Source organism: Oncorhynchus mykiss, chromosome 11, assembly GCF_057628025.1.
Source record: "Oncorhynchus mykiss isolate SJ-2025 chromosome 11, ASM5762802v1, whole genome shotgun sequence".
Lineage (NCBI taxonomy): Eukaryota > Metazoa > Chordata > Actinopteri > Salmoniformes > Salmonidae > Oncorhynchus > Oncorhynchus mykiss.
Window position 1 is genome coordinate 38,313,710 of NC_143032.1, and position 16,885 is coordinate 38,330,594.

The 16,885-nt window shown below is 40.0% G+C and overlaps 1 protein-coding gene across 21 annotated transcripts in view; it reads right to left on the minus strand.

Moving 5' to 3' along the window:
• Window positions 1–395: 395 nt before the first annotated feature.
• Window positions 396–16,885, minus strand: part of LOC110535668 (eukaryotic translation initiation factor 4 gamma 3) — a 29,820-nt gene continuing 13,330 nt past the window's right edge. For 14 of the 21 annotated variants that reach the window (XR_016484471.1, XM_090190081.1, XM_036935426.2 and 11 more), the window contains 8 exons: window positions 8,508–8,622; window positions 8,395–8,418; window positions 7,897–7,940; window positions 7,561–7,800; window positions 7,245–7,370; window positions 1,069–1,311; window positions 878–982; window positions 396–728 (listed from right to left, as the gene is read on the minus strand). Coding sequence is in view for 20 of the 21 variants with exons in the window: in XM_090190081.1 (XP_090046207.1) it covers window positions 699–728; window positions 878–982; window positions 1,069–1,311; window positions 7,245–7,370; window positions 7,561–7,800; window positions 7,897–7,940; window positions 8,395–8,418; window positions 8,508–8,622 (927 nt within the window). In the remaining variant the exon portion in view is untranslated. The remainder of the gene's footprint in view (window positions 729–877; window positions 983–1,068; window positions 1,312–7,244; window positions 7,371–7,560; window positions 7,801–7,896; window positions 7,941–8,394; window positions 8,419–8,507; window positions 8,623–16,885) is intronic. The other 7 variants (XM_036935425.2, XM_090190088.1, XM_090190093.1 and 4 more) reach the window with 1 other exon arrangement.

A 16,885-nucleotide genomic window follows, 5' to 3' on the forward strand; every position in this document is an offset into this window, starting at 1 on the left:
CTGAGGATAGCTATTCCATTTTTTTTATTTAAATAAGCCGTTTCCAGCTATAATAGTAATTTACAACATTAACAATGTCTACACTGAATTTCTGATTCATTTGATGTTATTTTAAATGGACAAAAAAATGTGATTTCTTTCAAAAACAAGGACATTTCTAAGTGACCCCAAACTTTTGAATGGTAGTGAATTTCTCACTATAAAGGCTGAAAAATGGGTGGATTGCAAACCAGGTAGTGTGTGGGTGTCGTGTCACTTTGTGCCAGTGGATGATATCACCAGTCGATATTGACTTGAGTTACGGTGGCGTTTCCCACGCCACTCCTTCAATCACATCAACATAACTCCAGTCTCACTATATCTACATGTCATTAAACAAATAAAGTAGACAGACATTTGCAGGGGGAAAAAAATTATTTATTGTAGGACATAGTGTACATCTTATGATTCAATTATTATGAACCATCAATATTTCAATTTAATTTTCCAATGTGATCGGTGTGTGTTTTAACATTTAAATTTAAGTCATTAAGCAGACGCTCCTATCCAGGGCATCGTACAGTATTGATTCCATACATTCTCATACTGGTCCCCCTTGGGAATTGAACCCACAACCTTGGTGTTGCAAGCGCCATGCTCTACCAACTGAGCTACACGGGACATCATTAGACCTCATAGAAAACATCTGGTTCTTGGCTTCAATTGTCTTTATTTTTCTCCAAATTGAGCTAGAGAAAGAGAACGGAGTGTAAAACATCAGACTTTAACAAAAATGACAATCAGACATATAAGATTAAAGGATATGCGAGACATACAGACACAGACAACCAAAGACAAACAGCAGTTTAAGGTCAATTGACATTAATACGTGTCATACCTCTCTGAGGTCCATCGCATCACACAGCATGTAGCGGATTCTGGGGGACGTCCTCTTTTTCTTAATGATCACCACAATCTGCTTGTAGTGCTGATCCATTCTGGGCTGTGGAAGTATAGACTGGCTATTAGTGATCACATTTATAAATCAGAAAGACAAACAGACAAGAGACAGACGATATGTAGTTGTACCTCAGCCTCCTGAGAATCCTCCTCTAAGTCCTTGCCGATGGTGAAGAGTAATGTGCACAGGACCTCCAGTGAACCATCATCACCATTCTTTAGTAGCTTTACAATGCAGTTGTGCATGACGGTCTCCATAATCATCTTTAGCTTGAACAACTCGCACATGAACTTGATGTTGCAAAGCAACTCCCGTTGCCCCTCTGCCTTCGTTTCCTCCAGCCCATCCCTCAGTCGCTGTCGGTCCTCCTTCTGGAAGGAATCAGGGAGATTTGGTGAGCCTGCCTTGAACTAATGAAAATTGCATTGGACTAAACAAGGTACAAGTTAGTGAGTTGTTACACGCGTTACAATGATCAGTTGAAGGGAATAAATTCTTCAATGTAAGGTTAACGGCTAGGAGACCAAAAGTGATAGGGGGCTTCATGACCAAAATCCTGGACGATCTACAGTCGTGGCCAAAAGTGTTGAGAATGACACAAATATTAATTTTCACAAAGTCTGCTGCCTCAGTTTGTGTGATGGCAATTTGCATATACTCCAGAATGTTATGAAGAGTGATCAGATGAATTACAATTAATTGCAAAGTCCCTCTTTGCCATGCAAATTAACTGAATCCCCCCAAAACATTTCCACTGTAGCCCTGCCACAAAAGGATCAGCTGACATCATGTCAGTGATTCTCTCATTAACACAGGTGTGAGTGTTGGCGAGGACAAGGCTGGAGATCACTCTGTCATGCTGATTGAGTTTGAATAACAGACTGGAAGCTTCAAAAGGAGGGTGGTGCTTGTAATCATTGTTCTTCCTCTGTCAACCATGGTTACCTGCAAGGATCTGCAAGGATCATTGCTTTGCACAAAAAGGGCTTCACTGGCAAGGATATTGCTGCCAGTAAGATTGCACCTAAATCAACCATTTATCGGATCATCAAGAACTTCAAGGAGAGCGGTTCAATTGTTGTGAAGAAGGCTTCAGGGTGCCCAAGAAAGTCCAGCAAGCGCCAGGACCATCTCCTAAAGTTGATTCAACTGCGGGATCGGGGCACCACCAGTACAAAGCTTGCTCAGGAATGGCAGCAGGCAGGTGTGAGTGCATCTGCACATCTGCACAGGGATTGGCCTGCTGAGGGTGGGGATAAAATAATTTTCTCTGATGAATCCCCTTTCCGATTGTTTGGGGCATCCGGAAAAAAGCTTGTCCGGAGAAGACCAGGTGAGCGCTACCATCAGTCCTGTGTCATGCCAACAGTAAAGCATCCTGAGACCATTCATAGCCATGAATAAAGAATGGTACCAACACATCCTCCGAGAGCAACTTCTCCCAACCATCCAGGAACAGTTTGATGACGAACAATGCCTTTTCCAGCATGATGGAGCACCTTGCCATAAGGCAAAAGTGATAACTAAGTGGCTCGGGGAACAAAACATTGATATTTTGGGTCCATGGCCAGGAAACTCCCCAGACCTTAATCCCATTGAGAACTTGTAGTCAATCCACAAGAGGCGGGTGGACAAACAAAAAAAAACAAATTCTGACAAACTCCAAGCATTGATTATACAAGAATGGGCTGCCATCAGTCAGGATGTGGCCCAGAAGTTAATTGACAGCATGCTAGGGCGGATTGCAGAGGTCTTGAAAAAGAAGGGTCAACACTGCAAATATTGACTCGTTGCATCAACTTCATGTAATTGTCAATAAAAAAACAACTTATGAAATGCTTGTAATTATGCTTCAGTATTCCATAGTAACATCTGACAAAAATATCTAAAGACACTGAGGCAGCAGACTTTGTGAAAATTAATATTTGTCTCATTCTCAAAACTTTTGGCCACGACTGTACTTCCCCAGAGTCAGATGAACTCATGGATACCATTTGTATGTTTTGGTTTTCAGTTTGAAGGAAGTTGCTAGGTAGCTTTAGCGCAATGACAAAGTCTAATAGACTTCCAGTTCTTGCTCTAATGCTACTTTGCAACTTCCTTCAAACGGAACACTGAGGCATACAAATGGTATCCACGAGTTCATCTGACTCTGGGAAAGCAGGGCTCCATTTGCAAAATCTCAAAGTATCCCTTTAAATCAAATACAATTGTTAAGAAAGCATAAGGCATTTGAGTAGAAATTATGTTCATGTAATGTATACTCAACAAAAATATAAAACACAACATGTAAAGTGTTGGTACAATGTTTCATGAGCTGAAATCAAAGATCCCAGGAATGTTCCATATGTACAAAAAGCTTATTTCATATGTTGTGCAGAAATATGTTTACATCCCCATCCAGCTGACTGGTGTGGAATATCAAGAAGCTGATTAACTACTTATGGCTGCAGGGGCAGTAGAGTAGCTTGGATGAAAGGTGCCCAGAGTAAACGGCCAGCTCCTCAGTCCCAGTTGCTAATATATGCATATTATTAGTATTATTGGATAAAAAACACTCTGATGTTTCTAAAACTGTTTGAATGATGTCTGTGAGTATAACAGAACTCATATGGCAGGCAAAATCCTGAGAAGAAATCCAAACAGGATGTGAGAAATCTGAGGTTGGTATATTTTCAACCCAGGCCCTATTGAATTCACATTGGGATGTGAATGAAGTTGCACTTCCTATGGATTCCACTAGATGTCAACCATCTTTAGAAACTTGAATGGGGCTTCTACTGTGTTGTGGGACTGAATAAGAGCTGAATGAGTCAGGTTACTGGCAGAGAGCCATTTCCTGGTCACGCGCATTCCACATGATATCGACTTGCTCCTCTCGACACAAAATAATTCTCCGGTTGGAACATTAGTGAAGATTTATGATAATAACATCATAATGATTGATTCTATACTTAGTTTGAAATGTTTCTTCGACCTGTAATATAACTTTTTGAAGTTTTTGTCTGAAGTAATGCACGAGCGTTTGGATTTGTATACCTAACGCGCTAACAGAAGAAGATACTTGGACATAAATAACGGACATTATCGAACAAATCAAGCATTTATTGTGGAACTAGGATTCCTGTGAGTACATTCTGATGACGATCATCAAAGGTAAGGGAATATTTATCATGTAATTTCTGGTTTCTGTTGACTCCAACATGGCGGCTAATTTGATTATTTTTCTGAGCGCCGTCTCAGATTATTGCATGGTTTGCTTAATCTGTAAAGTATTTTTGAAATCTGACACAGCGGTTGCATTAAGGAGAGGTATATCTTTAACTTGAATTATCATCTACATTTATGATATGTATTTCTGTTGAATCGATGTGGTTATGCAAAATCACTGGATGTTTTTGGAACTTCTGAACGTAACACGCCAATGTAAACTCAGTTTTTTTTATATAAATATAAACTTTATCAAACAAAACATACATGCATTGTGTAGCATGAAGAGTGTCATCTGATGAAGATCATCAAAGGTTAGTGATTAATTTTATCTCTATTTGTGCTTTTTGTGACTCCTATCTTTGGCTGGAAAAATGGCTGTGTTTATTTTGTGGCTTGGTGGTGACCTAACATAATCGTCTATGGTGCTTTCGCTGTAAAGTATATTTGAAATTAGACACTGTGGTGGGATTAACAACAATATTACCATTAAAAAGGTATAAGATGTATGTTTGAGGAATTTTAATTATGAGATTTCTGTTGTTTTGAATTTGGCGCCCTGCACTTTCACTGGCTGTTGTCATTTCACATCATATCATCCCGTTAACGTGATTGCAGTCCTAAGAAGTTTTTAAACAGCATGATCATTACACAGGTGCACCTTGTAATGGGGAAAATAAAAAGGCCACTTTACAAATGTGCAGGCCACAACACAATGCCACAGATGTCTCAAGTTGAAGCAGGGTGTAATTGGCATGCTGACTGAAGGAATGTCCACCAGAGCTGTTGCAGAGAATTTAAAGTTAAATTTCCCCACCACAAGCCGTTGTTTTAGAGAATTTGGTGGTATGGGCAACCGGCCTCACAACTGCAGACCACATGGGCGAGCAGTTTGCTGATGTCAACGTTGTGAAATGAGTGCCCTATGATGGCGGTGGGGTTATGGTATAGGCAAGCTGAGGACAACAAACACAATTGCATTTTATCAATGACAATTTGAATGCAGAGACACTGTGACGACATCCTGAGGCTCATTGTCGTGCCATTCATCCGCCGCCATCACCTCATGTTTCAGCATGATAATACATGGCGCCATGTTGCAAGGATCTGTACACAATTCATGGAAGCTGAAAATGTCCCAGTTCTTCCATTGTCTGCATACTCAGACATCACCCATTGAGTATGTCTGGGATGCTCTGGATCGATGTGTACGTCAGCCTGTTGCAGTTCCCGCAAATATCCAGCAAACATTGTACAGCCATTGAAGAGGACAACATTCCACAGGCCACAATCAAAAGCCTGATCAACTCTTTGTGAAGGAGATGTGTCGCGCTGCATGAGGCAAATGGTGGTCACACCAGATACTGACTGGTTTTCTGATCCATGCACTTACCTTACATTTTTTTTTTTTTTTTAAGTATCTGTGACAAGTCATGTAAGGTATAATATTCCCAGTCATGTGGAATCCATAGATTAGAGCTTAACCTCTCTAGGGTACGTGAGACGGTAGCATCCCACCTCTTCAACAGCCAGTGAAACTGCAGGGCGTCAAATTCAAAACAACTGAAATCCCATAATTAAAGTTCCTCAAACATACATGTATTTTACACCATTTTAAAAGATACACTTGTTGTAAATCTAGCCACAGTGTTTGATTTCAAAAAGGCTTTACGACGAAAGCAAACCAAACTATTATGTTAGGTGAGTGACTATTCACAGAATAACACAGCCGTTTTTCCAGCCAAAGAGAGGATTCACAAAAGGCAGAAATATAGATAAAATTAATCACTAACCTTTGATGATCTTCATCAGATGACACTCATAGGACTTCATGTTACACAATACATGTATGTTTTGTTCGGTAAAGTTCATATTTATATCCAAAAATCTGAGTTTACATTGGCGCCTTACGTTTAGAAGTTCCAAAACATACTTTGAGTTTTCAGAGAGCCACATCAATTTACAGGAATACTCATAATAAACATTGCTAAAAGATACAACTGTGACGACATCCTGAGGCTCATTGTCGTGCCATTCATCCGCTGCCATCACATGGAATTTTAGATGCACTTCTCCTTAATGCAACCGCTGTGTCAGATTTCAAAAAAGCTTTACGGAAAAAGCAAACCATGCAATAATCTGAGTCGGCGCTCAGAGCCCAATCAAGACACAAATATATCCGCCATATTATGCAGTCAACAAAAGTCATAAATAGCATTATAAATCTTCACTTACCTTTGCTGATCTTCGTCGGAATGCACTCCCAGGACTCCCACAAGAAATGTTTGTTTTGTTCGGTAATGTCCATCATTTATGTCCAAATAGTTACTTTTGTTAGCGCGTTTGGTAAACAAATCCAAAGTCACGAAGCGCATTCACTAAAAGCAGACGAAATGTCAAAAAGTTCCGTATAACAGTCAGTAGAAACATGTCAAATGATGTATTGAATCAATCTTTAGGATGTTTTTAACATCAATCTTCAATAATGTTCCAACTGGAGAATTCGATTGTCTTCAGAAGTGCGATGGAACAGAGCTCCCTCTCATGTGAACGCGCATGGTCAGCTCTGGGGCAGACTTTGCTTATTCCCTTCTCCTTCGGCCCCACTTCACAGTAGAAGCATCAGACAAGGTTCTAAAGACTGTTGACATCTAGTGGAAGCCTTAGGAAGTGCAACATTACCAATATCCCACTGTATCTTCAATAGGAGCAATTGAAAAATCGACTAACCTCAGATTTCCCACTTCCTGGTTGGATTTTTTCTCAGGTTTTTGCCTGCCATATGAGTTCTGTTATACTCACAGACATCATTCAAACAGTTTTAGAAACTTCAGAGTGTTTTTTATCCAAATCTACTAATAATATGCATATTATAGCTTTTATGGCTTTGTAGCAGGCCGTTTACTCTGGGCATGCTTTTCATCCGGATGTGAAAATACTGCCCCCTACCCCAAAGAAGTTAATTAATTTATTTAAATTGACTGATATGAACTGTAACTCAGTAAAATCTTTGAAATTGTTGCATGTTGCGTTTTCTTTTCTTGTTCAGTATAGATCAAGTGCAAGTAATTTTGACATCAAAATGTTGGTCTACCTCAGTGATCGCGTCCAGTTCTCTCTGCATTTCCTTTAAGATCTTACTATTGTCTTTCTCAAAGCCCTTCTGGCATCGGTTCAGCAGCAGCTTGCGGAAAGGTACTGTCACTCCGGGTACTTTCAGCTGAAAAGGCAGGATATGTGGGAGGTAAAACTCATTGAAGGTTGATGGGTTGTTATTGTGTCAGAGAGAGCAAGTGAGAGAGCAAGATGGACAGAGAGAAGGAAAAAGACAAAAACAAGTCATTTTTTGTGATCACCTCTGGGATTAAGACGGTGAGAAATAGACAGAAAACTTTAACATGTAGATTTACCCCCATGAGTTGGTGATGGTGGCACACCTTGGCGTAGACATCAGCGTAGGTCGGGTATTCAATGGCATTCTTATATATGCGGTCAATAAAGCCCTTGAGTTTGTCCTCTGTGTCAATGGTAAATGCACTCACTACCTTCATCGACTGATGGAAGTTCTTAGGAGTCAGCCTGTCCAGGATGTCATCCATTTGTGCATATATTTCCTCTGTCTTCACTGTATCTAGGTCCACAAAGTCCTCCTTCAAGTCATAAATCAGGAGGCAGGGAGGGGAGTAAACAAACAATATAGAACCAGGATATTATTACTAAACACACATTTTCTGGACAGATCTTACCAGGTCCTTTTCTTCCACCTCCTGTCTGTCAATAGAAGTGATGGCTGTGAGAGAGGGCGAGAGAGAGAGAGAGAGAGAGAGAGAGAGAGAGAGAGAGAGAGAGAGAGAGAGAGAGAGAGAGAATCTGGGATTGGTACATCAATTTTAATTAAATTATAAATATAGCCATTGATTCTTCAGGAACATGAGTTAGAAATGCCATGTGAGCTTAGTTCAACTTTCTCATTCTACCACAAACCAAAATATGAGCTTATATAAAAACTTGTTTGAAAATCAACACATAGCTTCAAAAAATAAAACACGATAATTTTGATCTCATGGATGGTCAGTCCTCGTCCTCCATAACACTGGCTAAGAGGTTGAGAGAAGTTACATTTCTCCAGCTCCGTCCCTCAGCTGTTTATCCCAAAAAGTGGTGGGTTGACCAGTTGTTGCCCCTGATTGCCCCCGATAAACTAGAGGTCTTTGGGCCAATTGTGCTGTAATGGTCATGCTTACTGTATGGTTCCAGCATTTCTTCAACTGTTGAAAAAAAAGAAAAAGAATGTTATGTCTGAAGGAATCTGGTTTATGCTAAAACAAATAGTACAGCTATAATCCTTAATGAGTACCTATTTCATAAAACATCTTAAATTGTCTCTTGGAGGTATTTTCAAATAGCTTTTGGATTTTAGTGGCATATATCCTCTTCACTTTTCCAAAAGCCTCAGTGATGCTGGGCAATTTCTACAGACAGACAAATAAACATTCAGTAAATCAGAAACCGTACAAATCCAATTCAGAAAGACAGTAAATACACTGATGAAATGGTAAAACACAAGGTGTCCACAAGTAAATACACTGATGAAATGGTAAAACACAAGGTGTCCACAAGTAAATACACTGATGAAATGGTAAAACACAAGGTGTTCACAAGTAAATACACTGATGAAATGGTAAAACACAAGGTGTCCACAAGTAAATACACTGATGAAATGGTAAAACACAAGGTGTTCACAAGTAAATACACTGATGAAATGGTAAAACACAAGGTGTCCACAAGTAAATACACTGATGAAATGGTAAAACACAAGGTGTCCATATAAATAGTTACAGTGAAACCTAAGAGCCCATCATCATTGTCTCTGATTGTATTCACCCTGTGTGTTACAAAGTGGGGTTAAAATTGATTAAATCTTCACTCTGTAAAAAATACCAAGTGAAAGATCAATTCTAAACATAAAAATGTATAAAAATCTCCCCATTTTTCATATTTTGTTACGTTACAGACTTTTACTAAAATGTTATTTAAAAAAAATCCTCATCAATCTACACACAATACCCCATAATGACAAAGCGAAAACATAAGTATTCAGACCCTTTGCTATGAGACTCGAAATTGAGCTCAGGTGCATCATGTTTCCATTGATCGTTCTTGCTGTTTCAATAACTTAATTGGAGTCCACTTGTGGTAAATTCAATTGATTGGACATGATTTGGAAAGACACACACCTGAATATATATAAGGTCCCAAAATTGACAGTGCATGTCAGAGCAAAAACCAAGCCATGAGGTCGAAGGAATTGTCCGTAGAGCTCCGAAACAGGATTGTGTCAAGGCACGGATCTGGAGCAGGATACCAAAACATTTCTGCACCATTGAAGGTCCCCAATAACACAGTGGCCTCCATCATTCTTAAATGAAAGAAGTTTGGAACCACCAAGAATCTTCTTAGAGCTGGCCACCGGGCCAAACTGAACAATCGGGAGAGAAGATCATTTGTCAGGGAGGTGACCAAGAACCCGATGGTCACTCTGAAAGAGCTCCAGAGTTCCCCTGTGGAGGAATCTTCCAGAAGGACAACCATCTCTGCAGCACTCCACCAATCAGGCCTTTATGGTAGTGGCTAGATGAAAGCCACTCCCCAGTAAAAAAAATATGACTGCCCGCTTGGAGTTTTCCAAAAGGCCAAATTTTCTGAATGTCCTTGAGTGGGCCAGCCAGAGCCCGGACTTGAACCCAATCGAACATCTCTGGAGACCTGAAAATAGCTGTGCAGCGACGCTCCCCAACCTGACAGAGCTTCAGAGGATCTGCAGAGAAGAATGGGAGAAACTCCAGTACAGGTGTGTGTCACGCCTTGACCTTAGAGATCCTTTTAATTCTCTATTTGGTTAGGTCAGGGTGTGACTAGGGTGGGCAATATGTTTTCTATTTCTTTGTTGGTCGGGTATGGTTCCCAATCAGAGGCAGCTGTCTATCGTTGTCTCTGATTGGGGATCATGCTTAGGCAGCCTTTTTCCACCTGTAGTTGGTGGGATCTTGTTTTTGGTACTGTGCTGTTTATCCCTACTAGACGTTACGTTTCATTTTGTATTTGTTGTTTATTCAGTGTTCATTTAATAAATTAAAATGTACGCCGACCACGCTGAACCTTGGTCCGATCTTTCCATCAACGAGCGTAACAGTGTGCCAAGGTTTGAGAAGCCTTGAGGAGACTCAAGGCTGTAATCGCTGCCAAAGGTGCTTCAACAAAGTACTGAGTAAAGAGTCTGAATACTTATGTAAATGTGATAGTTCCGTTTCTTTTTTTACATTTGCATAAAAAACATTTTATACATTTTGCTTTGTCATTATGGGGTATTGTGTGTAAATTGATTAGGGGAAAAAACAATTTAATACATTTTAGAACAAGGCTTTAACGTAACAAAATGTGGAAAAAGTGAAGGGGTCTGAATACACTGTACTCATGCATGCGCCACTCAGGGCTCCCTAGTGGCGCAGCGGTCTATTACTATACCTTTATTTCAACAAGGAACACAGACTGAGACTGATGTCTCTTTTACAGCTGGGCCCTGCGTATACATGTTTACACATACAGTTTAGGCACAATGATTAGAAAAACTAAAGACAAACAAAACGATCACAGATAACACCAAAAAAATAAAAAATAAGTACAGCAACAGATTTCATTTACACATTGGTTATTCTACTAACAGCACAATAACTTGCATTACCTGAAAGCCATACAAAAATAAAAATGCTCCAATAAATATTTAAAATGAGCAAGGGGGACAAGAGTCTCAAGTTTAAGTTTAGTCTGCAGGCTATTCCATAGGCAAGGAGCGTAACAGGAAAAGGCAGCCATACCCAACTCTGTGGAAATCGCATGGGCCTCAAGTGTAATCCATGCTTGGAGACCTGGTTTTAGGAATTCTAATTCTAATATTGATGAGTGATGATATATAAGAAGGTAGCTTACTCAGAAGTGCTTTATAGACAAACACGAGAGCATGTTGTTCTCGTCTCACGACTACGAAGTCCAACCCACATGACGATATAAAACACAGTGGTGAGTTCTGTAGCTAGCACCCGTAATAAACCTAAGTGCGCAATGATAAGTAGCATCCAGCGATTTAAGTGTTGATGCCGTAGCATGCATGTAAATAATATCCCCATAATCTATAACAGACATAAAAGTAGCTTGCACAATTTGTCTTCTATTTGTAGAGGACAAGCATGTCCTGTTTCTATAGAGGAAGCCTAGCTTGATTTTTAGCTGTTTACAAAGTTCATCAATATGCATTTTAAAAGACAGTTTATCATCCAAACATGTCCCTAAGTATTTATATGCAGAGACCTGATTAATTCGAGAACCATCTAAGCTCGTAAGTGCAAGTGTATTTTCAACCAACTTTTTGAACCTATTAAAAATCATAAAATGTGTTTTCTTAGCATTTAAAACCAGTTTCAGCTGTATAAAAGACCCTTGTAATATCTTAAAATCTGTCTCCAATAGTGATAATGCTTGGTCAGCCGTTGAAGCGATAGAGTACATGACAGTGTCATCAGCATATAAATGAATTTGACACTTTCTTATCTCATCACCGATATTGTTTATGTAAAGAGTGGACTGTAATGGACCAAGTATAGAACTTTGTGGGACCCCTTTAACCAACTCCAATGGCTCTGACTGGATGTCGTCGACTCTAACAGCCTGACTTCTATCCTTTAGATAGTCATGAAAAACGACAGGCATCCAGTCCCAGTCCTATTGACGACAGCTTACCCAAAAGTATCGCATGGTCTACAGCACATATGTCAGAGTCAAGGCCCGCGGGCCACATCCGGCCCGCAAGAAGGTTTTTTACGGCCCCTGGGATGATCTTGATTTATTATTAGAACCGGCCCGCAGCAAGCCGGCAGCCCGCAGATCTTTTACACGCACCAATACTACATTTCCCACAATGCAAAGGTGACGCACCGAGCAGTAGGCTGCTTCATTTCAATATTTATTGGCACAGCAGTCGTCAGCATCACAGTAAAATTAACTTTCAGATACCCATCAAAAATGGCAAAACGGAAGGTGGATACTGAGAACCGGGGGTTTCAAACAAGGTGGGAGTCGGAGTATATGTTCACGAAGGTAGCTGGAAAACCTGTGTGTCTTCTGTGTGGAGAAAGTGTGGCGGTACTGAAAGAGTATAATCTGAGACGACATTATGAAACGAAACACGCGGACAAAAACAAGAATATGGACATGGAACAAAGGCTACAAAAGGCCAGTTTTATTTTGGCAGAAGAGATCGCTAAATCAGCCCGGCCATTTACGGAGGGGGATTTCATCAAAAACTGCATGATTAAAGTTTGTGACGAAGTTTGCCCAGAAAAAAGGCAACTCTTTTTAAATGTGAGTCTGAGCAGAAACACCATTGCCGAGAGAGTAGACCAGTTGTCCATCAATCTAAAAGAGCAGCTTGTGAAAAAGGGAAAAGATTTTATTGCATATTCCTTGGCTGTGGATGAGAGCACCGACATTTCTGACATTGCCCAGTTGTCAATTTTCATCCGCGGAGTGGACTCCAACCTAAGCGTGACAGAGGAGTTTTTGGCTTTACGTCCTATGCATGGCACAACTACGGGGCATGATTTGTATGAAGAGGTGTCAAGATGTGTAAATGAGATGGAGCTGCCTTGGGAAAAACTCGTGGGTTTGACAACCGACGGAGCACCTGCGATGTGTGGACACAGGAGCGGACTGGTGGCGAAGATACGGGAAAAGATGCAAGAGGAAAACGCGACAGGTGAGCTGACAGCTTATCATTGTATCATACACCAGGAAGCGTTGTGCGGTAAAGCCTTGAAAATGGAGCATGTAATGAGCATCATCACGCGCACAGTTAACTTTATCAGAGCCAAAGGTTTGAATCACCGCCAGTTCAAGGCATTTCTGACGGAGTTAGAAACGGAGCATGGTGATTTGCCTTATCACACAGAGGTGCGATGGCTAAGCCAGGGAAAGGTGCTTCAAAGATGTTTCGAGCTTCGTGAGGAGATTTGTCTGTTCTTGGACAGCAAAGGGAAAGACACAACACAACTCCGAGACGAAATGTTTCTGTGTGAAATGGCTTTTCTGTGTGACATTACGAGTCATCTGAATGCAATAAACTTGCAGCTGCAGGGTCGGGATCGTGTCATCTCTGATATGTACAGTACAGTGAAGGCATTTAAAACCAAACTGACTCTGTGGGAGACGCAGATGCGGAAAGAAAATTTGAGCCACTTTCCCAGCTGCCAGACCATGAAAGAGAAGCTCTCTACCAGTGCGTTCCCGAGCACACAGTTGGCTGATAAAATAGGTATGCTTGCCGCTGACTTTCGACGCCGATTTGCTGACTTTGAAGCACAAAAAAGCAGGTTGGAACTGCTCGGTAACCCATTTGCTGTTGACGTGGAAAGCTCACCACCAAACCTCCAAATGGAGTTGATTGACCTCCAATGCAATGATGCACTGAGGGCAAAATATGCGGCAGTGGGTGCTGCGGAGTTCGCCCGTTTCCTCCCCGGCACAATGCCCCAGCTGCGCATCCAGGCTGCTCAAACGTTGTCTATGTTTGGCAGCACATACCTGTGTGAACAACTGTTTTCTTTGATGAACCTGAACAAAACATCACACAGAAGTCGACTTACTGCTGAATACCTCCACTCAATTCTGAGGATTTCTTCAGCTCAGAGCCTTACCCCGAACATTGATGAACTTGTGGAAAAGATGGGACACCACCAAGTATCACCCTCAACCTCAAACAAGTGAACATTACTGTTCAATCACATATTTAGAGTTTTTACTCAGTTCAAGTTTAAAAGTTAAAATTTAATATTTGTTTTCACTGCATGTTACTTCTCCTTAAACAAAGTGTTGTTTTTGATTAATAGATTTTTGCACTTTATTTTTTTGTATTTCAATCCAATTATATTTTAAAAATATTTCAGTTGAGTGGATGATAGAAAATTGCTATTATTGTTTTTTCTTTGAAGTAAATTTAGCCCACTTTTGCTAAAATAGAAAATATAGTCTACTGATGGTGCCTTGAATACCGGTTTCTTTCATTTAATGTTCATGTTATGGGGATATTTATATAAAGGAAATTTGTCTTTTGTGTCTGTTGAAAATTAAAGATTACTGACAGAGCCATAAGAAAATATTGCTTTATTTATCTGATCATATTGTAATATATTTGTTAGGTTTTCAGTAGGTTCAATTAGGTTCACTAGACTATATGCGTCATTTAAAAATTTTTCAATGAACATTCGAACAGTCCGGCCCTCGTCTTGTAGCTGATTTTTTTATTTGGCCCTCCGTCCATTTGACTTTGACACCCCTGGTCTACAGTGTCAAAAGCTTTAGATAAATCTATGAACAAGGCGGTACATTACTGAGTCTAAGACAGTCCCTGATTCGAATCCAGGCTGTATCACATCCGGCCGTGATTAGGAATCCCACAGGGGGACGCACAATTGGCCCAGCGTCATCCAGGTTTTGTCCTATGGTTTTATTTTATTTTTAATCCCAGCCCCCGTCCTTGCAGGAGGCCTTTTGCCTTCTGGTAGGCCGTCATTGTAAATAAGAATTTGTTCTTAACGGACTTGCCTAGTTAAATAAAATAATAATCCAGTCAGGCCTTTAGAGTTTACCATTTCAAATTTTGGGGTTTTGTAGGCTAGGCTTCCTACTTTGTTATTTAGATTTATGGATTAAGCCTTCTTTCCCTAAGGAGTCATTCTGATTTTGTTCCCAATGATCAGTGCTTTAGTTTAATATGTCACTGTCTAGCAGTCTACGTTCTGAACTTGCAATGCACCTGACTGTCCATGTTTTTCTGTGAAAGAGCCTTATGATGTGAACATTTGAAAATAACCAATAACCTGCCGAACCAGCCTGAGGAGGCCTATAACTCCATTCCTATTCTATTCAGAGTTTATAGAAATTAATTGAATTGGAAAAGAGCCATTATGGTTATGCCAGGCTACTAAAGCAATGCATGTCTGTTGAAATTTGAAATAAATCCAGCTGCACTACTACTCAGCCAGTCAGTACTGCTCACATCGATGCTACATAGGCCGTTTTCAAAACGAGACGCCCTCCTGACACTGAATTGATCACAGTGGGGATTTGGTGATAGTCTGTCGGGGTGATGGGCCAGGGGGTCTGTGTGTTCTAGGTGAAACACAGCACTTGGTGAAGCCCTATTGGAAGAAGGACCTCATTCTGTGCGTCTGTGTGATTTGTCTAAGTGACCCTCAGATGTGGTGAATTCCAATTATTTTAAATGTGCTAGCCAGGTATGCCCTGGGTTACTCTGTGTGAGTATTTTGTTATGGGATCACTAGGTAATAGTTGTCGGACCGTTCTGTGTGAGCGGGGTAGGGTTGACTCTGTGTGGGCAAACCTTTTTTCTGAAGTTCTATGTGAACATCTGACCAATCCTGTGTGGATGATCCTGAAAGTTCTGTGTGAGTACCTAAGATTTCTTAAGTTTTATATGGATTCTGTGAATTATTTGAAATTATGATGAATTGTATGTGTGTATAATCAATTACTAGAGATTTGATAAAGTAATGCGGAGAATCATTAGATACAATTTAAACCACCCATTCGTAGACGTACGTAGGTTTTGAGTTGGTATCTTAAATGGATAATTTGATAAGGATGAAGTTTTTAAGCACTATTAAAATAATCTACAAAATCTGGGAAATTGAGCTCTAGAAACTGATTAGAGTGTGTCCACTTTTGGTTATCTTACCCTAACGATGTAACTATAGAACGCATATTGGATTATCTCCGTCTGGGTGTAACATTTTAAATTAAACTGCCCTTAAGGTCTGAACATGTTATAATTTTTCTTCCCAGTATGAGAGAAGTTGCGGGATTTATTGAATAAACTGTTTTCCATAAAGTTAAAGAGAATTCGAGGGATGCTCGATGTAATTTATAATGTCGTACAAAGCCTAAGGTTTTCCATCAAACTAATTATCATTGCGTGATTAATGTGATGTAGTAAAGTAATATTTTTGACGTTGCATAAGTAAACATAATCTATTTTTATTAAAAGGCGCAATATCTGTTTCCTAGTCATTAACTGTCGATTTTATTCTTTGATTGCTAATTTATTCATTTGGAATTTGAGAATCATAGCTGGAGTATGAGAATCATAGCTGGAGTAACGTTTGTACTATTAAAATTGGGCTATTATTCTTCTGGGAATTACCGATAGTTAAGTGTTTTGACTTGACTTTGTAAATGGGGTTTATATGCGGAGAATCTTAGTTTTTCGCAATAGCATTAGTGGTTCAGTAGTAGAATTCTCGCCTGCCACACGGGAGGCCCGGGTTCCATTCCCAGGCTGGATGAATTCTGAGTTTTTGATTGTAAATCATCTATTTGTATGTTTTGCCTGGAAAGTTATGGTCGCTAGTGTTTGTATAAGAGATAAATTGAACGTTTTCAATAGATTGTTTAGGTTAAATTGATAGACTAATTCAATTTAAATTAATAACGAAGCGAATTCTGATGCAAGACGATGTCTGTTCACTAAATTATCTGCTGGAATAATGTATTGAGAATTGGGTCGTATTTAAATTACTGTATCAATAGAGAAGACAGTTACCTAAGTTAAAGAAATTCTGAATAATAGCGGGGAGAGAATGGCATAGGAAAGTGGTTACCGAAATG